Genomic DNA, 21,988 nt, shown 5'->3' on the forward strand with positions numbered 1-21,988 from the left:
GGCCCCTCCTCAGCCCAGGAATACACTAAGGCCTCCTGCCTGGATGGCTCAGCATCTGAAACTCTGTTCCTCCCCCATGCCCCCTCCCATTTCCCCTTCCCTTCCTAGCACTGAACAGCCTTGACCACAGGGTCTGAGACCACAGGGTCTCTGAATGGATGGCTGACCCCAAGCCAGAGCTCTCTGCCCGGGCTGTTTCTACTGTCTCAGACCCTCTCCCCGGTCCCCCAGATTTATTTTAGTATTTTATGTGTACGGATGTTTTGCTTGCACGTATTTAAGTGCACCGTGACTGTCTGGTGTCCAAGGAGGTCGGAAGAGGGTTGTGAGCTGCCGTGTGGGTGCTGAGTCCTGGGCAAGGGCAGCCAGCTCTCTCTCTTAGCAGTTGAGCCGCCTCTGCAGCCCGTCTTTGGCACTTTCCTCTTCCTTCCTACACTTACACATCGGCTCTTTGGCACAAACTTGAGCGTCAGGCATCTGTGACATGGACAGCGTCTCCATCCCACCCTGCCTTCTCCAGCCTTCTGCCCGCTCCTCCCCAACCCCTTCTTCCTGGTGACCACGCTTCCTGTCACCCAGCAAAGAAACACACAGAGAAAAGAAGCCCCTGGTGCCACATCCACCTTTCCCCCGTGGTGTCCAAAGGCAGGTGCTCTGTGCACGGCCTGTTAGGATGAAACACTCACTGTATTTCTCAGCTGGGCCCCTTAATGACCTCCGAGGCTTCTGAGCCAGTCATGCCCTGTGCTCATTTGGGTTTAGGTTGTACCCGCATAAGCTATAGGTCTCCAGAATGTTGGCTGCCACCTCCCACTTCCTGACCAGCCTGCGGTTCAGCCAGGCCAAGGACATGATCCACACAGCACGCTGGAGGCCACCCACAACCCTCGATGTCTGCCACAAGGACTAACCAGACTCAGGCTAGGGTATGAGGTTCCCACTGTGATTTCACTGAAGACAGTGAGTCACATTACAGTGTCCAAGGGCCACACTACTGGGCCCAGTGTAGACCACTGAGGTCACCAGCATACTGCACGACACTGGAAAAAGCCCCTGAGGGGCTGGACATGGTGGCATATGCCTACAAGCTTAGCACTCAGGAGGCTGCTGCAGGAGGATTATTACAAGTTCAAGGCCAACCTGAGATACAGAGTGAGTTCTAGGCCAGCCTGGATTGGAGTTGTTATGCCCCCTTAGCAGACAATGTCTGGATCCAGGCTTTCCTCCAAGCAGTACTGTCCCTGGCACCTAACCTAGGAATCCTGGCCTCATATCCTGGCCTGTGGTCTGCTTGTTGTTTGCTTTCAACTCTTCAAGCCTTGTTCAAGCCTTGTTCTTCTACCATTAAGAAATAGTCCATCACAAAAGAATACACATATGTGATACCCAGGCAAGTCAAAGAATGTGAGGTATGCTACAGAGTTGGCATTTACATAAAGGCCCCAACTGCCCACAGCCACCCAGCTGCCCACAGTCACACAAATCACCTAGTCACGTAACCTCATCTAGTCACACAAACACCCAGTCACAAAATCACATGGTCACAGCCCATCCAATCACACAACTGCCTGTAGCTACAAAACCACCCAGCCGCACTAGTGTCCGCCATCACACAACCACCTATGGGCACCCACGTGATCGATAAGTACTCCGCTGCCCACTCACACAACCACCCACAGCCACATCCCTGCACAGCAACTCAGTTGTCCAGGACATCCTAAATCAGACCCTACCCCTATGCGAGGTCCACCTAGGGTGGCCCTCCTCCACACCACCAGAGACACCTCAGCCCCAGCCACAGGTATAGACAGCTCTGAATGGTGGTGGGACCTTTGGGTCTGTCTGGTCAGGAACCAGGTAGGATGTAGGATAGGCTGTCCCACTAGCCAGAGGCTGAGGTACTCCCCAGGCTGGGATCAGCCTCTGCAAGCCACCCCTGGGCCACTCAAGGTGGATGTTTACTGAGAGCCATTCAGCAATGTACTGAATGTTCTTTCCAATCCCTTGGGAAATGAAAGCAAATGCAGCCAGGAATCAAACAGGCAAAGCGTAGATTACGTGTAGGATGGAATCGCTGTCCTCCCTCCTTGTAGAGTGACCTCCTCCTCCCTAGATTAGAGCCTTCTGGGAGGGAAGGGTCCTGGACCTTATGCCCAGCAAAGAGAACAGTCTGGAGGGATGGGTCACACAGTAAGCTTTGTGACTAGGACTTGACCTAGAGGTGTTCCTCTGTGCTCTAGGTGCTACCTGGATGTCCCAAGTGGGTCGCCAAATGCCATCAGCCACAAGGCCAGAAGCCACTGTGCCCAGAGAAGGGTTTTGTACTGGTTAAACTTTGTCAACTCAACATAAACTAGAGTCACTTTGGAAGAGGAAGCCTTAATTGAAGAATTGCCTCCGTTAGACTAGCCTTTGGTTGTCCGTGAGGCATTAATAATTGATGTGAGAGGGTACAGGTCACTGTGAGTGATGCCACCCTTGGGCAGGTGGTCCTGGGTTGTATAGAAAAGCAAGCTGAGCAAGCCTGTGAGCAGTATCCCTCCAGGTTCCTGCTTTGAGCTCCTGTCCTGACCTCCCTCAATGATGAACTGTAACCTGTAAGCCAAATAAACCCTTTATTAGCCTAGTCACTTTTGATCAGTGTTTTATCCCAGCGACAAAGAACCAGCCTAGAACAGTTTCCTCAGTGCCCTCCTCCATCACACTGCCCAGCCTCCATGGACATCCTCTTCCCCTTCCTCACCCCCCCACTCTCATTCCCCACAGCCTCCATCCCACCCCACCCCACCCCCAGCTCACCCATCCTGTACTGAGGCAGGAACTGTGCACCTTGACAGCCCGAATACTTATCTGAGGCAAGGGCCCAAATGTCCAGGTCCTAAATGTCCTCAGATCGGGCTGCTGCCTGGTCTCACTCAGTGCTCATGTCTGTGCTCAGACCCCAGACTTTCCCACCGGACCCCGCAGGAATGTGTGGCCCACGTCTTCCAGCATGGTACCCCTTCAGCATGCAGCTCTGAGCACTCGGTAAGCAGCTGAAATCGGAGGAGCTGAAGTCCACTGTGGACAGCTGCGTCCAGTACCTGCCGCACTGACGCCTGTGCTTCAGAGAGAGCAGCTGAAACCTTGTAGGGAGCCGATCCTGACGGTGTCAGCCAGCCTCTTGGACTGTGCACGGGGAGGGGGGGAGCCCCGCCTGCGGCATGGACATATCTGGCCTTCACTTGACCTTCACACTCTCGTGGCCTCCTTGAAGGCTGCTTCCGGCTGAGTGTTCTTGCAGGGCTGTCTTTCCTTCTAGCCCTGACCCTCCTGACCCTCCTGAGGGAAGCCTGCAGGTCCATCTGCCTGCCTCACAGGTGTTCTTTCTCCAGTGCATTCAGTGCATGACTGCCTAAATAGTAACCACAGCTGCCATGGTGAGCTACACACACACACACACACACACACACACACACACACACTAGCTCATCCCTTACTCAGCACCCAAGTGACCCGCATCTGGGGATCACAGCCCTGGGGCTTTCCCACGAGCCTGGACCTTGAATCATGTCTGCGCCAGACCCAACCCAGAACCTCTGGAAGTACCTGCCGCTGCTAGATGAGTGTTTCTGCCACGAGACGGTCAAGCTGCATCAGGGGCAGCCTCAGGCATGCCTGGAAGGTTCTTTTCCAAGAAACAACTTGGTATTTGTACTGTTGAGGCCTGCAGCTGACTCCACCCTGCTGAGCTCTGCTCCTGTAAGCAGCTTCTGGCGAAGCATCCAGGGCATATCCTAGGCCAGCTCTCCCAAAGGTAGAGTTGGGATAAGCTCTCAGGCTTTATATCTTACAAGGCTTTGTGGACAGATGATCAACTGAGTCCCAGGGAGGCCTCATGGTTTCTCTGACACACACACAAGATTATATTAAAGTTTAAATAGCTCACCAAACCCACAAATAACAAAAATGAATAAAATGGACACCCTAAAAAACTCATAGCCTCAAAGGATACCATCTATGTAATAAGAGTTTTTTAACCCTTTGATAACAAGAGACAAATAACCAGCCAAAAAGATTGCAGGAGTGCTGAACTGGTGTATCTCCAAAAAAGACATACAGATGAGCAACGAGCTCATGAGAAGACTCTGGTGTCCTTGGCCATCAGGGAAATGCAAGTCAAAGCCACTGTGAAGTCCCACTTCACACCCATGAGGACAGCTACCATCAATGACAGACGTACGGGATGTGCTGGTGGAGACTGGGGAAGCTGACACCCTGGGCTGTGCCGGGGGATTCTAAAGTGGCACAGTTACCATGGAAACTAGATGTAAACAAATGAGAATGCTGAGAGATCCAGTAGCCTTCCAAGGCTTGTGCCTAAGAGACCCCAAACATGGGGCCTGGCCAAGGTGGTAAAATAATTGCCTTGAAAGCATGAAGAACCAAATCTGGTGCCCAGAATCCATGTGACAATGTCAGGTGTGGTGGCCCATGATGGTAATCCCAGTGCGGGGGAGGTGGAAGCAGACAGATTCCTTGGGCTTTCTGGCTAGCCCTCCTAGTAAGTTCTAGGTCAGTGAGAGAGCCTGTCTCCAAGGAGGCTGATGGTGTTTCTGAAGACGACACCCTAGGGTGTCCTCTGGCCAATGCACATGCACCGCAATTGTTGTTATAAAATGGGGTCCTCCGAATAAAACAAACACCGTTCTCACTGGATCAGCACTGTCTGCTGCAAGAGGCCATTATGAGCAGACCTACTGGTGTTCCCTTGGGGAAGGAGTGGGCTCAGAAGGCCGTGGGACCTCAACTGAGGTTCCAGCTGCTCCTCCCAGACATTTTATGCAATTGCATGTGGCCACTGGGGCCTGTGAGGTACTAGAGTGCATAGTAGTGGTTCTCAACCTTCCGAATGCTGTGACCCTTTAATACGGCTCCTCGTGCTGTGGTGACCCCCAACCATGAAATTATTTTTGTTGCGACTTCATAACTGTAATTTTGCTGCTGTTATGCATCATAATGTAAATATCTGATGTGCAGGATATCTGATATGGGACCCCCCAAAGGGGTCATGACCCACAGGTTGAGAATCACTGTCTATAGGACTGGGGAGGTTAACTGAAGTGGGGGGGGGCGCTCTATTCGTGCAGCTCTGGATAAGCCCCCATCCACGCTGGGTGAAGACTTTTAGGTGTGGTAGCCATGGTTCCCTCACCCATGCTCTGTAAGCCCAATAAACTTACTGGTTCCACAGGTGAACAGTAAAACTGCACTGTGTTTTGTTGTTAGAAGAGGGTATCTACACTGTTTATCTTTCTCCAGGGAAATAATTTCTCACAACGCACATGCATGCAACCCCCCTCCACATGAACCCCTAAAACATGTCCACGAGATCAAAGGTTCAAAGTAGCATTATCCATTACAGACCACGAGAACAATCCATGCCCACCAGCGGATGGATGGATAAACAGGGCGCCCATCCTCACAATGGAATATTACTCATCAATAAAAAGGAAGGGAAGCATTACCACGTGTCACAGCATGGGTGAATTCGGAAAGGACTACATCACTGTAGGCCAGACGGAAGGCACCACGCACCACACGATCCATGCTCATGAAAACCCAGCATAAGCAAATCCACACAGCGAGACAGGAGATTAGTGGTTGTCGGGTGCTGGGGAGGGGTGGGGAGAGACGGCTAGATGTTTAAGGAGTTTCCTCTTAGAACAATAAAAACTAGTGGTCAGGGATACACAGGGCACTCAGGACCGGAAGCTACGGGACTTGGGCGAGTGGTTTTGGAAGGTGTGGTGTGCATTTGGTGCCAGGAAGGCCACTTTTTAACTAACTAACAACAACAACAACAAAAGAAAACCTTAAATACTTTAAAGCAATGGTTCTCAACCTGTGGGTCATGACACCTTTGGCGGTGTGTGTGTGTGTGTGTGTGTGTGTGTGTGTGTGTGTGTGTATGTGTGTGTCTCGAACGACCCTTTCACAGGGGTTGCCTAAGACTATCAGAAAACACGGATATTTACACTATGACCCATAACATTAGCAAAACTACAGTGATGACGCAGCAATGAAAATAATTGTAGGTTTAGGTCACCACAACGTGAGGAGCTGTATGGAAGGGTCGGAGCATGTGAGGATGGTTGAGAACACTCCCCCCACCCCCCATGAGCTGCACTGCTGGTTGTGGGTTCCTCCTCCCTCCCTTCCCTCTCCTCCTCCAAGTCCCTCCCTTCCTCCTTCCCATCCTTCTTCCTCCTCCTCTCCCCTTACCTTTTCTCCCCCTCCTCCAACAGGGACTCACTCTGTATTCCAGACTAGCCCCGAAACTCATGGCAATCCTCCTGCTTCAGCTTTCAAAGTTCTGGATCACGGTTGTGATCCACTATGCCTGCAAGGTATGTATGTGTCTTTTAGTGTCTGCTAAAATACGTAACTCCTGACACTGCGTGACAGCCTGTCCCGGCGATCCTCCTGACTCGACTTCCCCAGGGCTGGGACCACAAGCGTGCACCACCACACCTGGCTTTTTCACATGGGTTCTAGAGAGCCAACTTAGGTCCTCATATTCACACATGCGGCGAACACCTTACTGACTGAGCAATCTCCCCATTCCCTGTCATGGGTTTCGACTCGTTAAGGCCATTGCCAAGAACCACATCATTCCATAGCCTCAGAGGAGCAGGGACAAAATGGGCACCAGTGTCAGGTCCTGGGCCCCTGCCCAAGGTCATCAGGGTCATCCGTTGCTGACCAGAGGACTGGAGTCAATGAGTCTCAGGTGCCCAGAGATTTCTGGACCTGGTCCATGGAAAGACAAAGCAAAATGACCCAGACAGACAGTGTGAGAAGTTTACAGCAAACTGTGCCACCTGCTGGCATGGGGACCCCACCCACAACCACCCGCCCCATGCCCATTTTGAAGACAAAGTCCAGGCTGGCCTCAGGCTCTGTCTCTGGCCAGCCTCAAACACACCCTTTCCCTTTCTGAGTCTTCGTTTCCTTAACCTGTTTCCCTAGCAACACCCTGACCTGACTGGTGCCTCCCACCCTATCCAGGCCACACACTATTTTCCCCTATTCCAATCACAGCCCTAGAAGCCCTCCAAGGAGAGGTGGGATTCCCAAGGGGGTCCCATTTAGCCCCTTATGTGACCACTCAGGGATAGGGTGGTGCCCACCAGGTTGGGGCTCCTTATAGGGCTCTGTACATCTCAGCACCCCAGGCTCTCTGTCTGTATGTAGTTACGAACAGCCTGTCTTTAGACTCCTTTGTGGGGACGAAACAAAACATAAAAACCTTGAGTGCAGAGCCCCATTTCTCTCCCTCTTCATGGGACACAGGCTATTCAAGAGCCTGGGAATGGCTATGGTTGCAGCTGTGCACAGCTGGACATACCTTACCCTCCAGCTACTCACACAGAGACAGGACACAAACCAGAATCCAGAACCACCCCTATCTCCACTGATGTGGCCATCTGGACCTCCAGGGCTTGCTGTCCTGAAACTCTGAGCCTCTCTGAGCAGCTTGGACGTGTCTGTAAATTTCTGCCAGGCTTGAAGAGACACTTCTCAGACAGGATGCACAAGCCTGCCTCCCGGAGCCTAGGCTCGCAGAACCAGGCTGAAAAGGAGATGCATATGCTGTCATTTTCATTTATGTCCCCAGATGTTGGCCAGCAGCAGGCTGTCCTGATCCATTTGTCACCTGGCCTGGCCCTAGCCTCTCTACAAGCAGGTTCTCATGGCACTGTCCTTGCGAAAACCAGAAACCAGCCTTAAAATAGCCTGAGAATGGGGCTCAGTTGGTAGAGTGCTGGCTTAGCATGAACAATGCCCTGGGCTCCTTCCACCCTTAGTACTGCATATACAGGGTGTGGTGGCACATGCCTGTAATCCTAGAACTGTGGATGTGGAGACAGGAGGATAGGAAGTTCAGGACTATCCTCTGCTACGGAGCACATGTGAGGCCAGGCTGGCCTCATAAAACTCTTTGCCCAAGGAAGGAGAATGAGAAAGGGAGCGGGGCGGGAGGAAGGCAGGGAGAGACGGGGAGGGAGCAAGCCTCCTTTAAGCAACACGTGGAGGTTCATTCTGTAATGGCAGCACTCTGAGAGGTGTGAGGTTAGAGGGCTGCTGAGTGTGAGGCCAGTGTGGGATACAGTGAGATTCTGTCTCCACCAAAGCCCCCTTGAGAAACTACAGGAAGTCATGCCATTCTCCCAGGCATCTGGCCCTCTAGGACATCCTGGGATGACCACACAGGCTCCAGGCTATGTGGAGACCTTCTGCTTGCTCCTAAAGGGCAGGGACGCCTAATGCTTGACTGTGTACACTGACCCTGAGTGGTGGCGTCCAGCCCGTGGCTCTTCTCATGCCAAGCTGACATCACTCCCTGCACAGGACAGATGCTCGTGGGACATTTTCTTGCATGAAGAGGGAAAGAAATGCTGTACTCTCAGCCGCAAAGCCACGTGGCACCCTTGGACACTCCACATCACAGGCAGCAGCATAAGCCTCACTGTCTCCTGGTTTAAGCCCCATGACCAGGTTTTCCTTTGCCTGTGGGAGTGGGAGGTGCTCCTGAAGGCCTGTATATGAAACAGGCTGCCTGTCCTCCTTGGGAAGCCAGGGAGGCCCATTTTCCCCTGTGAGCCCATGCCGATCTGCCTGGAGACATAGGACAAACAGGAACAGCAAAGTGCCTTCCCTGATTCTGGAGTACTCAGCATTTTTTTTTTTTTTTTCCAATTTGAGGATTAAACAGGAGGGAAAGCCAGATCTGTAGAAAATTCAGAGCAGATAGCTGAGACCTGGTCGGCTAACACAGCTGGTCCAGGGACCCGCACCCTGCAGCCAGTTGAACTGAAGCCTCACTCCCATGATACGCATGTCCTCCTTGGCCTTTGTGGCTGCAACCCGTGTGTTAAAGAACAATACCAGAGCCTGTCTGCTGAAAAAAAAAGCAAAACCTTGGGCCAAGCAGGGGAACCAGCTGTGTCAATGAGACGCATGCTCTGGCAACTCCTGAGTGTCCTGAGTGGACAGGTGTTCCATAGCACTCCCTCAGTGATGCTGGTGATGAGATGTCTACCACTTCTGTGACTTTCTGTGGGGCAGAGAGCCCACTCCAGGACTACTTCATGTTAGGATGAAGTTGTGTGCATGTGTGTGCGTCCATGTGCACATGCATACTCTCAGCCTTGTATTTTGAGGCAGGGTCTATCACTGGACCCGGAGCTCACCAATTCAGTTAGACTGACTGGCCAGTGAGTGCCAGGTATGGCCCTGCCTCAGCCACCCCAGGGCTGGATTACAGGCAGGCCACACCATGCCTGGCTTTTAGCATGGGTGCTACAGATCAAACTCAGGTCTTATGCTCTTGTGGCAAGCCCTTTACTGATTAAGCCATCTCCCCAGGATGAAGTTTTATGATGTACAGGCTCCCCACAGGTGACTGACGGTGCCCCACCGCCACCTGGATTGGACAGCAGGCTGAGTGAGAAATAGGCCATACCACCTGCAGAGCTCTGGATGGCACCATCGGGCCTGTGTGGAGTCCCCCACAGCCTCTGAGCATGTTAGAAAAATGCAGTCTCCCCTCCAGGGGTCTCTTACAACCCCACATTGCCAGCCCCTTATTAAATGCAAGCACTCACCTTCCCAGAACAAGATGGACAACCATTCCCAGGTGTGTAACGATGGTGTCAGGCTGGAGAGGGACCAGGAGGGTGCAGACAGCCTGGCTCCTCACTTAGCCATCACAGCAGTTCACCCCCAGATAAATGTTGCCCCCCCCCACCCGGCCTTATGCTTGCACACTGTGGCCCGGCCTCACGCCCACCCTGGTGTCAGGCACTTACTTCATGGGTTTGAATAGCGCCTGCCCATAATTCTGGAAGGTCATGATGAGCTTCAGCTGTGTGCCCCCTGACTTCATGGCTGCAGGGAGGGAGGGAAGAACAAACAGGGTGACTCGGTGGCTGCCCCAGGCCCCCAGCTGCCCCCAGACAGCAGAACCGGATAAAGGCTCCAACTACCAGTCGGCTGGATCTCCTGCACGTGGCTAGGGGCGCCCATTGTGCCTGGGACGTGCGGCTTTGAGGCAATGATGCTCCCCAGCGAGCTGCCCCGCCCCCCATGCAGCAGTAGAGTCCTAAGCAAACTCCACAGTGTGAACTGGCAAAGGGCCCAGGGGGTGGGCAGGTGCACTTGCCTGCCAGTCCAGGAGTGCAGACACACACATGCACACCTCCACACAAATGCATACTTCACGAACACACCTACACACACCCTATGCCCCACAAACAACACCTCCATACCCACAGGCATCCCACACCCCCACTCTTACATAAACATCCCCATACTTACCCTTAAAATACCCACCCACATCTACACACACACACACACACACACACACACACACACACTCACTCACTCACTCACTCACTCACTCACTCATCACTGCTTGCCTAGGCAGACACAGGCAAGCTACTAGGATTTAGTGAGGGTCTGAGTGGTCACTCTGAAGAGACCCCCAAGTACCTTTAGGTTAGAAGCTCCTACGTCATCAGGACATGGAGGGATAGGAAAGCTTCAGAAGGTTCCAGAAGGCACATTGTTCTGGCACCTCACCATGTCAGAAAGCAGATGGATTTCCAACATGACCTTTCTTCCCCTAACCTTGGATTTCCCTGTTGCTGATGAAAGAGATGGAAAAGGCCATGGGGGCTTTTCTATCCTAGGTCAGCCATGGCAAGTGCCCCTGGGTTGCTCAGGGCACAGGGACACAAGGGGGCATCACGCTGCACAATGTGGCAAGCCCATGCACACAGGAGCATGCCTGGTGTATACAGAGGCATCCTGTACCCATGGCAGGCCCGGGGCAAGGGATCGTGTTACAGATGTAACAGACGCCTGCATTGGACATGTGGGTAGACAGGAAGTTACACAGGGTGAGATAACTTTACATTCCTTGGTGTAGGAAGAAATGCAGGCACGTGCCGGGGCCTGAGGTCACCGCGACAGCCACTCCTAGGGGTGCATAGGGTTGGCCATAAAAGTGCAGACACAGGTCCTGGTGGGGGGTGGAGGCAGGCCAAGGATGGGAAGGCTGTACAGGGGCATCTAGAGTCCCCTGAAGGAGGCTCGAGATAGGTGGTGGTGATGGCAACTGGGGACTTGCTCTGGACATCTGGTCCCCAGGTAGAGGACTGGCAGAGGACTGTGGCTGATGACACCAGGGTCAGGGAAGGCTCACGGGTGTATGCATGTGTGAGGATGCCACAGAACAGTAAGCCTGAAGGTGTGGTGGAGCTGGGCCTGGAGGCACACATCTTTAATCTGAGTACTGGGAGGCAGAGACAGGGGGATCTCTATGATTGCAGGCCAGTCTGGTCTGCATAGTGAGTGCCAGGCTAGCCAGGGCTATATAGTAAGACCTTGCCTCCAAGAAAGAAAAGACAAAAGTTCAGTGGAAGAATGACCATCGTGGTCTACTCTGATCTAGACACCAAAGTCTGCTTAGCTTCCCCAGGCTGAGTATCCTGGAAGGAACCTTCACTTTTCCAGCCTCAGTTTCCCCTTCTGTAAAATGGGGCCATGGATGCTTGCTTATCCTTATGTAGCTATAATTAAAACATCTCCCCCTGCCTGGATGTGGTTGCACACGCTTTTAATCCTAGCACTTAGGAGGCTGAGGCAGGTGAACCTCTATGAGTTTGAGGCCAGCCTGGTTTACCCAGTGAGTTCCAGGACAGCAAAGGCTACACACTGAGACCCTGTAAAAAAACAAAACAAAAAACTCACCCAAACCAACCAACCAAACAAAAAAGATCACTCTTTGTGGGAGGCTCATTAAGATTTAGCAAGTAAATGAAACTTAAAAGGCTTAGGAAGTTCTAGTTAATAGAAGCAGTAACAGTTGATGGGGAAAGAAGACCCTCCCTCAGGCCAAGCTGCCCGTGGGTCATACAGGGGGCTCCAGGGATGCAGTTCTCCTGAGTCTCGCCCACACCATGGTGGTCACATGGTACAGCTACCTTTGGGTCATTCGTACAAAGTTACCCAAATACACTCATTGGTTCACTAAGCCAGACTTGGTCCGGTCATTAGTGCCCTATCTAGGGAGAGTGGGCATTTGTTCATATCCTCTCGGGGAAAGTCACATGAGTTGTGGAGAGGATCGGGCTCAAAGAACAGCAGTGGCCTGGACTCACCTAGACCGTGGGGACAGCCTCCCGGGGGGGGGGGGCTGGTATAGCGGGGGACATTGCTGGGCCTAGATGGCCGTCTACTTGGCTGCTTGCTGTGTATGACGGGCTGCATCGGAGACTTAAGACTGATTTGGGGCTCCACCAGGCCAGAGTAGGGGGTGTGAGCTTGTGCCCTTCTCGGGCCACCACACACCTCACGCTTCTCTCAAACTCAGGATGCAAGCACAGCACCCAGGGCAAGTGGTTGGTGGTGACCCCATCATATGCGTGGCTACCACCCCGCCTTCCTTCTGAGTGACACACTGAGCGCTTACTGTTTGCCGAGTAAGCAGGCAGCTTATGAAACATTCGTGCTCCAGGAACCTCATTCTCCCCCCAGAAGACAGGGACACATGGATTTTTTTTTTCAGCCCTGAGACACAGACCAGCAGCCAGCCTGCACCTCTCCCTTGGGAGACTGGCAGGGGATTTTAATTCTCTGTCTTTTCCTTATCTGTGCTTTCTAAATTTGCACACCGAACATCCACTGCATTTCCGGCAAAGTGAAAAAGCAGGAGGTGATTAAAAAGTTTGTGGCACCATTAAGTCTTGGTGCGTGTCCCATTTGCACCTAATAACAGAGACTCCTGGGCTTAACGGCTCCTTCCTGGGCACCAGACTCCTTTTCAGGTCTGTAATCCTGGCTTTCAAAGAGCGAAATGTTGTGTTAATCGGGCCAGCCTGGCCTGTCCCCACCCCTGCCCTGCCACCAGCTTTTCTTGCTTTGAATAGGCTCTCATTGTAACGGAAGCTCGCCTCAAACTTGCTATACAGCTGAGGATGACCTTGACCTCCTGACCCTCTTGCCTCTGCGTCCTCAGTGCTGTTTACGCAGTGCTGGGTATGGACCCCAGGGCTGTGCACGCGCTAGCCAAGCACTCTAACCACTGAGCTACACCCCAGTCTTGTCAATCTTCTCCCTGTTGCCCCGACATGGTATGGCCATTCCCCCCCCCCCCCCCCGCAAGGGAGGCAACCAGCACTTTAGAACACAGAGCCCTGAGGTGTCGAAGGTACAAACCGGAAGGCTCTGTCCTGACTCAGCCTACCCTTAGCACTGCGAGCTGTCTGAAGGTAACTGGGGACAGTCTGCTTGGAGCCCAGACCCCACATATCTGACACAGACGGCTCTGTGTAACGGCAAAGACTCAGGGTGTCTGTCTAGGTGGGCAACAGACACAAATACCCACCAGATTGTGTGCTAGGCTGTGCCCACCGGGCACTAAGGAGATGGGCCAGAAATGGGTGGTCAGGGTGGAGGGGCCAGGAGCTGGCAGGGCCAGTGGACAGCATGGGTTTTCCTCATGGAGACAGATGGAAGGTCATGTTTAGAGGAAAGCCCCCCGCTCCTTACTGGGACAGAGAGGTGGCTCTGTGAGAAAGCGAGACCCACGCTCCAATCTTGAGAGCCACTGGACACCTCTTAACAGGGCATTGTGTGGTTTCCAGTGGACTGAGACCACTTTTTATATGAACTAATTTGATTTTTTTTTTAAAGACCTATTGGGGACTGAGGACGCAGCTTAGTTTGGTAAAGTGCTTGCCTAGCATGTCCTGGGTTCTCTCCTGAGCACTGGGGAGGCTCAGGACTTCAAGGTCATCCTTACTTCCCAGCAAGTCTGAGGTCACCCTGGGATACAAAAGACTCTATCTCAAAACAAACCAACAAAGGCCAGCAGGTCACACTTGAGATATCGGTTGGTGGCCCTTGGGGACGTCACCACTGCTGGACTTGACCTTGTTGTCTCATCTGGGTGAGGGGATTGGTGATTCTGTTTGGGGTCTGTCAGGCAGTAGCTTTGACTATGTTCACACACACCCCTTGCTGCCTTTTAAGGGACAGAGGGGAGACTGTTCTGGAAGATTAATGGAGGCAGGTGTTTGCATTGTAAGCGAAGGCCTCCCTAGGGAAGACTCACATTCGGAGAATGTACCACTCAGCTTTCCCCAGCTTGTCTCACATGTCCCTGAACTGAAGAGGCGTGACCATGGTTCAGATGCTGGGCACCCACAGAGTCCCTCTCCACCTGCCAGTCTCTGACTTGAGGAAATGGGCATGGGGCACATTTACATGGTGGCCAGTGGCAGATTCCCCGAAGCCAGCACTGCAGGCAGAGGAGCTGGACAAGCTGAGGGAGCAGGCATTGACTGTGGCTGCGGCCGGGTCTTCAAGCTCCTGGCCTGTTGCGAGACTTTCGGCTTCAAGCCTGCCACTGGCTCAGACCAGACCCATGTGGGGCAGCTTCTGTAGCCTCCAGCCTGGTGTCGCTATGTCATGCTGTCTCTCGGGCAGCTCACTTTTATTTTGAGAGTGGCAGTCACAAGAAACCCCAGAAATACCCGGATGGAGCTTGCTCTCTCCTGCGGAGAGCCAAGAGCATGGGAGCTTGGCTCAATCCCTGCAGCTTCCTGGCTGCACAAGGAGAAAATGGGAAGAGGCGAGGTGGGTTGGGGCAACCCCAGGCCCCACTGGAGAACACCCTTGCTCTTGTCTTTCTGTCCTGTGGCACTGAGCAACGAATAGCTGTTCACTGCCTCCCAGGTGCACTTGATCTTGGGGTCCTTGTTATTTCAGGAGGTCCCTCTACCACTGAGGTCTACGACCTGTGGTCACTCTCCCACTTCCCCACCCCTCACGCATGCCGCGAGTCAGAGGCAAGGACCTGTGACCCTGTTGTGGCTGACACTGTCTCCTGAGAGCTGTAGCTCTGTTGCATCAGACAGGGATGAGACACCCTCCCCCACCCCCTTCACAGGCAGTATTTCCGGGGACACCACCATCATGGGCCCTTTGTTCCTTGACGCTCACAGCCAATTCTCCCAGATTCCATCTCCATCCATTCTTTCCCTCGGGCAGATCAATTAATGACAAGGACTTGAGTCCTGTGGAGTCGTTTTCTTTCATTCTGCCTTGTTCTCGAATCCACAGGCCTTGATCTGACCTAGATGGAGCCACCTTAGAGATCTCTGCTCAGGCCGGAGGCCGCCCGGACCCTCCACTTCCAGGGAGACTTCTCCCTCAAGCGATTTCAAGTGTAGAATCGTTTGCATTCACAATTGTACACGATAGCGATTTGATTATCACCGGTCCCAGCCGAAGGCGTGGAGGGCCTGACTTCCAGCTGAGCAGAGGTGGATGTGTGGGGAGCCTCTTTCTTTAAAGGCAGCAGTGGCCTGTTACCAGGCAGCCTGGAGCCTGGCTATAAATAAATCTCTATTGGCCTTGGCCAGCTGCGCTGTGGGCCACACAGAGCCTCACGAAAAGGAGCAAGAGGTTCTAAACAGGCGAGACTTAATGGAACCATTCCAAGAGGGTGTGGAAGCCCCCTGGCACCATTTCCCATCACAACAGTTACTTCCCGGCTCCATATTTCATAGTGAGATGAACAACTTGAAGATTAAAGTCATCACTTCGGGGGCTGGGGCATGGCTCTGTGGATAATGTGCTTGCAGAGCAAGCATACAGACCAGAGTTTGGAAGCCCAGAACCCAAGTAAAAGCCGTACAGATGTGGTGGCTGCCTGTAATCCCAGCCCTAACGAGGCAGACAGGGAATCCCCGGAGCAAGCTGGCCAGCTAGGCTAGTCAGAGCTGGAAAAGTCCAGATTCAGTGAGTGACCCCGCCTTGACGAGTTAAAAATGAAAAATAATTGAAATGCCTAATGCCAACTTCAGGCCTTCACCCCATGGGCACGTTTGTGCATGTACACCCACAAACGCGTACGCACACCTATACACACATGTGCACAGACGCTAATAAACACAAACAACACACGTACTCATACATGCTCACCTACACATACACAAACTTAAAAATACAAAAAAAAAGTTGTCACTGGTGGGCCACAGGGAACCCTGAGTCAGAAGCAAGGTGATACTACCCACAAGCCAATCTCCCTTCTCTGGAGCGTCAGCTTCTGAAGTAGTGGGAGGAAGTTGGAAGACAGGACTAGCCTTTGGAAGCTCTACTTCACTTTAGGTCACAGCAGCGCCAGGCCCCGGGCAGAAGCAAATCCTATTTACGAGTGCCCAGCTCGTCACCTACCCAGTGGCTCTAATGAATGCCCAGGAGGGGCTGTGCCTCAAGGAGCCAGGTGTCCACTCAAAACTTTGGCTGGACTTTTACACCCATGACAACCTTGGGGCAGCTCAAGATGAGTCAGGCTGGCCAGAGCAGCAGGCAGTTGCCTCCAGCAGGCAGTCTCCAGGACAGTGTGCAATCTCCAGGGCATTATGCTGTGGCCATGGACAGCCATTTCAGGCTACTCCCGACAGAGCAAGATGTCTGGGTCAGGCCCACTTCTGCAGGTGTAAACCCTGCAGCCCTGAAAAGATATCGGTGTCTGTTTGACACCCGCATTCTAGGCAAAGAGGCTTGGTGTGCCTTGAAATATGGTTGCCACCTAGAGATCCACCAGGTAGGTGCTGTCCAGTTCTGCTCTTGCCTCTGCTCTTACATACTGAAGCCAGCTCTACTTGGGGGGCAGATGCCACGTATCTGAGCCTTCTGGACAGCAGGATTTGCGGATCCAGAAAGGAAGCATTACTCCCAGCCATGAAGCACCTGTGACTTCACCTTGGGGAAAAAGCCATCTTTTACAATGATCTCAGACTCACTTGTCACCCCCAGATACATTCAGGCTAGATCAGGTTTTTCTGCCTGGTAGCTGTTTAACTGAAGTCACTGTGACTAGTGATTGGTACAGCTGGGATCCCTCAACACTCTGGGGGCAGGCAGTGTCCTTTGTCTGCCTGGGTGATGGCCATCTCCACTGATCTACCTTCCAATAGCTGCTAGGTACCTGAAGAATTCAGGACCCAGCATGTCCACGATGGGAATGGACGAAAACCACCTCAGCCATTGTGTTCCAGGACATCAGTGTAGGATCTCCTCAAGTATCCCTTGGGCCAAAAGGGTACTGACTGACTCCAGGATACCCCACCAAACCAAGGCTCAGGCTGAGTCTAGGCTGCTCCTCCATCAGCAACAGAGCTGTTCACCCCACGGTGAAGTCAGAGTCCTACCTCCATCATCCTTCCCGAAGGATGAAGATGGACAAAGGTCCTCGAGTGAGCACAGCTACTGGTGAGGCCCTGGAACTCCGGTCTCCCCTGATCTCTAAGATCCTGGGATAGATCCCCTCACCTTTGTATAGAACAGGTATCAGTGAGGGAAGGGAATAAGAAATCGAAGCACCCACAAGGGGCTGGCCAGCTGTTGGGGTCATTTAGCATTCAAGACTCCTAGGCTTGTTTTTTGCACATACCTAAGGATGTCACCATCTTCAAGGTCATTGTAGTACATGCTCCTTACTCCTCTACTGGGTGGTCCACAGAGGCAACAGTACTTCTGAAGGCCAATCTCACCACAAGGCCCTTACACTTGCTAGGATATTGCTCTCCCACTGAATCACACCCCAGCCCCTCACTGGGGGACTCTAGGCAGGGGCTCTCCCACTGAGTCACACCCCAGCCCCTCACTGGGGGACTCTAGGCAGGGGCTCTACCACTGAACCACACCCCAGCCTCTCACTGGGGGATTCTAGGCAGGTGCTCTACCACTGAACCACACCCCATCCCCTCACTGGGGGATTCTAGGCAGGTGCTCTACCACTGAGCCACACCCCATCCCCTCACTGGGGGATTCTAGGCAGGTGCTCTACCACTGAGCCACACCCCAACCCCTACTACCAAGCTGCATCCCCAGTCTTCTTTTAAGTTACTATTTTAAGAAAGGGTCTTGTTAAGTTGCCCAGGCTGACCTTGGACTTTGGATTTTCCTGTCTCAGCCTCCTGAATAGCTAGATGACAGGCTTTACCTTCATGGCCAGCTTGGGTATTTCTTTAACAGTCCTATTATAATACTCCAAAGAGAAAGGGGCATTGTGTCTTCTTTATAACGAAGTCCCCGTGTGAACAAGGACTATTCCTCACTCATCCCAAAGCCTCTAGACTCCATAAGGGGCATGGCAGGGTCAGGTGGGGGTGCGCTCAGATCCCTGTGGTGGGAGGAGGGGGCATGGAAGACCACTAGCTCGCTAGGTAAGCTGGCCAAACCCTGGGGAAAACTGTGGGTCCTGGCTTTTCTGTCCAGGCAAGAGCCCAGCACACACACGTATCAGCAGAGGCCCAGACACCTCTAAAGAGGTAGTTGCCGCAGGCAGGCAGCTTCTAACTGCTCCATGTCAGCAATTGGACCAAAGCCCATAACTGGAGGGAGCCTGTTAGCAGATCTGCTTTCAAGACACATGGCAGGCTACCCAAGCACGTGCAGCTGGGCACACCAGGGCCACCCCATACACAGCCCCAGCCTTCAGCCTGTCCTAGGTCACCTCTCAAGCCACAGTGACTATCAATCACTCACAACCTGATAACAACCCCCAAACCTGCTCAGAAACTGCCCCTGATGCGCTATTTTCCTGAAATTTAAAACTGGATCTTTTTTGGCTCATTAGATCACAAAGCCCTGGAGATGTTCCCTTTAAACTGCTCCATCCAGGGTACCTAGGTTCCAACTTGGTTCCTCCCTGACCTGGTGAGATTCCCCGTGCTCCTGCTGAGTTCTGAAGGGAGCAGGCTCAGAACCTCAGGCCCTGGCTGAGCCACGCAATCGAACTGCCCCTACAGGAGGGACAAAGATGGCCCATGCATAGGTGCTGGAAGGAGGTGCCGCAGCCACTACGGGTCACCAGGGCGTTCTTTTACAGGGCCTGCATGTCTGTGTATATAACCCTATTAGGGGGCAAAGTGGTGACCCTCACTTGCCAGCGATGAGCCCTGAGGTATCCATCTGGCTCCTGCATCACCAAGGTGGCCATCTAGACACCTCTAGAAGGTGTGGCTCCTTTGCCAGCAACCCGCATAGGAAGCCAGCTTCACACAGCCCTGGTGTTTGTCCACCAAGGTACACTTGCACCAAGCGGCAAGCAGGTAGCTACCTACCGACGCTCGTGATCTTCTGAGAGCCGAGGTCCTGCAATAAGGCATCAATGGCCGGGTTGTGTCTGGAGTACAGCTCATACCGGTTGATGCCGATGTGGAATTTGAGCCAGTTAGGATAGAACTCCACGGCTGCCTCGCCGGTGGGCAAGAATTCTGCTCCTTCAGCACCTTCATGTGGCCTGCAAGGAACAAAGGCAGGCTACAGTCAAGTGTCAAAAGAGAGGTAAAAGGCTGAAGAATGTTGGGGAGCTGGCCTGAGGGTCGGGTTCAAAGTACAGGTTCACTAAGAGCTGCTTTTACACTGCTCTGTCTGCACTTTCTTTCCCGGCTGCGGTTCCACCACCTAATAATACACCTTAAGGCCTATAATTCCTATTTACCCTCTAGAGACGCCACAGACAACCCTAACTACCACCGGCCTAGACCCAGAGTGTCAGCGCTCTCCCAATACCTCTGTCCTGGGGTCACCAAAAGTGCCCCCACAAGAATGATGTCAACTGGGAGTGTGTGGGAAGGGGGACTGTCAGCTTTTCCTGGGGCCAGACAGCCTGGAAGTTGTAGGCACACCCAGCCAGCCAGAAACCTCCCCAGCTTTCTGCCTTTGTTCCAAAGACCAGGGGCAGGGATGATGCAAGGGGCTGAATTTGATTTTTAATGAGTGCAGCCCTAGGTGGGGAGAGCTAGATGAAGGAAGTCAGTCAGTTCAGCCCAGGTTCAGAGGGAAGATCTGCTGCCTGCCTTCCCCGGCCATGGGACTGTCTGGAGGAAGAACGGGCCCTCTTGGGAGCCTGCTGGGCTGGAAGGGAAGAGGGGCCACTTTAGTCCTGCTGCCACTGACAGGTGAGGCTCCTTCGACTCCAGTCTGTCCGACACTAGAAGCAGAGGGAGGGCTGGGGTCCTCCAAGAAGCCACACCCTGGCCACTCTTTGAGCTGCCTCTGCTGAATGGTTTCTGGCCAGCAAAGCCCCAAAGCCACCACACAGCTCACATGTGCAGCAGGCAAAAGGCACAGGGCCTGGTCCCGTTCCAGGGGGAGAAAGGATTTCTGAGGCTGTTTTGGACGGGTGGCTCTCTCTCTCTCTCTCTCCTCTCTCTCTCTCTCTGCTGCCCGGGAACCTTTGCAGGTTATTTGCTCTAGCCAGCTGGTGGTTAATATTTCACTCTGCCGGGCTTATTTGGATCTGTGCAGCTGTGGGGGTGGGGGTGGGCACAAAGCTGGGCAGCTTGGAAGAGAACTCCAGGATTGCTCGTCTTCCTTCCAGTCAGGGTGGCCCCGGTTCACACCCTTGCCAGGAGGCCTCCACACAGCCAACATCACTTCTCAGCTGCTTTTGTCCCCGGTGACTGGATTTAAAAGACTTACTAGGTACATTCAGGCCTTCTGGAGGTGTCCACCCCGAACAGCTCACCCATCGGCCTCAGAGCCAGCAGCCCAGCCCTTCCCAGGGGAAGGCGGCTCCCACTCTCCCTGGCTGGCTCTCCCAACATATTCATTCATCTGCTTCCTCAGCCATCGCCAGGGCTGGCCAGCATGCTTCCTTGTAGGTGGAGCACTGTGCTCTCCTGGCTCCTGGTGGGCCGCCAGCTTCCCACACCAGGGTACTAGGGGCCTCCCAAACCCCATCAGCCCTTCTCCCTAGGAAATCATTGTGGAGACAAAGGCAGGGCCCAGAGCAAAAGGCGCATCTGCCCCGCCCACCAGGCGTCCCTACTCAGCCTCCTCTAAGAGTCCCCAACGGTACACAAACTGCTCGGCTGTGAAATGGCTTTCTAGGGGGTGTCTTTATTCTCGGCAGGGTCGGGTGCGCCAACCCCACCCCAGCTTCCCACTCTCTGCTCACCAGTCAGGATTTTCTGCCGCTGCCTTGGGGTTAAACCTGATGTCGCTGTTCACATTAAACAGGACGTCGTCCTCTGTCAGAGGAGGTACAGCCCCCTGGTAGAGTGGGTGCTCAAACAACTTGGCCAAGAGCGATCCGTCCCCGCTGGGGCCAGGGGGCGGCACCCGTGGCCGGGGTCCAGGGTCTCGAAGCAGCGGCCGGTGCGCAGGGTCACGGGGTGGCGGGGAGCCGGGCTCCGGACCCCGTGGAGCGTGATCAACCGGCTCCGCGGCAGGAGGCAGCTTCTCCAAGGAGTGGGAGGTTAGGTTAGAGGCTGGATCTGAGCTGAAGTCTTGCAGGATGCGCAGTGTATGTTTGTTGGGCCAGCCTGCGTCGCCACCGGCGGACTCCCCCGGGCGGCTCCTCGCCTGGGCCCAGCCTGGGCCAGCTGCCTCTGCCGCTGGCTGAGCGCAGGAGCAGCCAGGCTCCCCGGAGGATCGCGCGGCGCGCCGGTCCAGCTTGGGTAGCAGGTCAACAGCAATGTGCAAAGCGCAAGCCAGTAGGAACACCACCAGGATGAGCACACGAAACCTGCGCACCAGGATCATCTTCATGGCCGCGCAGGCCAGCGGGCTCGGGGGGTTCCGGACGCGCGCTCCACCGGCGCCCCTCAGCTTGGCAGCAAGCCGGCAACGACTCGCAGGTCAAGGTCCATTCGGCGTATGAACAGCTACCAGCTCGGGGGCTGTCCCCAGACTCGGACGTCGGGGAGGACACCCGCCACCAAAGCACCGGCTCTCCAGGCCATCTCGGGGGTCGGCCAGCGGCCCTCGTCTGTGGCAGTGATGACAGGGAACACAGCAGCGGACGAGGGTCTCCGGGACGGCGACCACACTCATTGGGCGTGTAGGCACAAGACGCGGCTGTTCATCCCGGCTTGGGCGCGACGGATCCGATCCAGAGTGCAGTGCTCCCACTGGG

The 21,988-nt window shown here is 53.9% G+C and overlaps 1 protein-coding gene across 1 annotated transcript in view; it reads right to left on the bottom strand.

The window, feature by feature from the left end:
* Fam20c (FAM20C golgi associated secretory pathway kinase) overlaps positions 1 to 21,621 on the bottom strand; it is a 54,530-nt gene extending 32,909 nt beyond the window's left edge. Inside the window, exons 1-3 of the mRNA XM_028856015.2 lie at positions 21,029 to 21,621; positions 19,188 to 19,366; positions 9,855 to 9,933 (exon numbers count right to left, since the gene is read on the bottom strand). Of these exons, the coding sequence (XP_028711848.1) occupies positions 9,855 to 9,933; positions 19,188 to 19,366; positions 21,029 to 21,621 (851 nt within the window). The remainder of the gene's footprint in view (positions 1 to 9,854; positions 9,934 to 19,187; positions 19,367 to 21,028) is intronic.
* Positions 21,622 to 21,988: the final 367 nt, after the last annotated feature.

Source organism: Peromyscus leucopus, chromosome 23 (assembly GCF_004664715.2).
Source record: "Peromyscus leucopus breed LL Stock chromosome 23, UCI_PerLeu_2.1, whole genome shotgun sequence".
NCBI lineage: Eukaryota > Metazoa > Chordata > Mammalia > Rodentia > Cricetidae > Peromyscus > Peromyscus leucopus.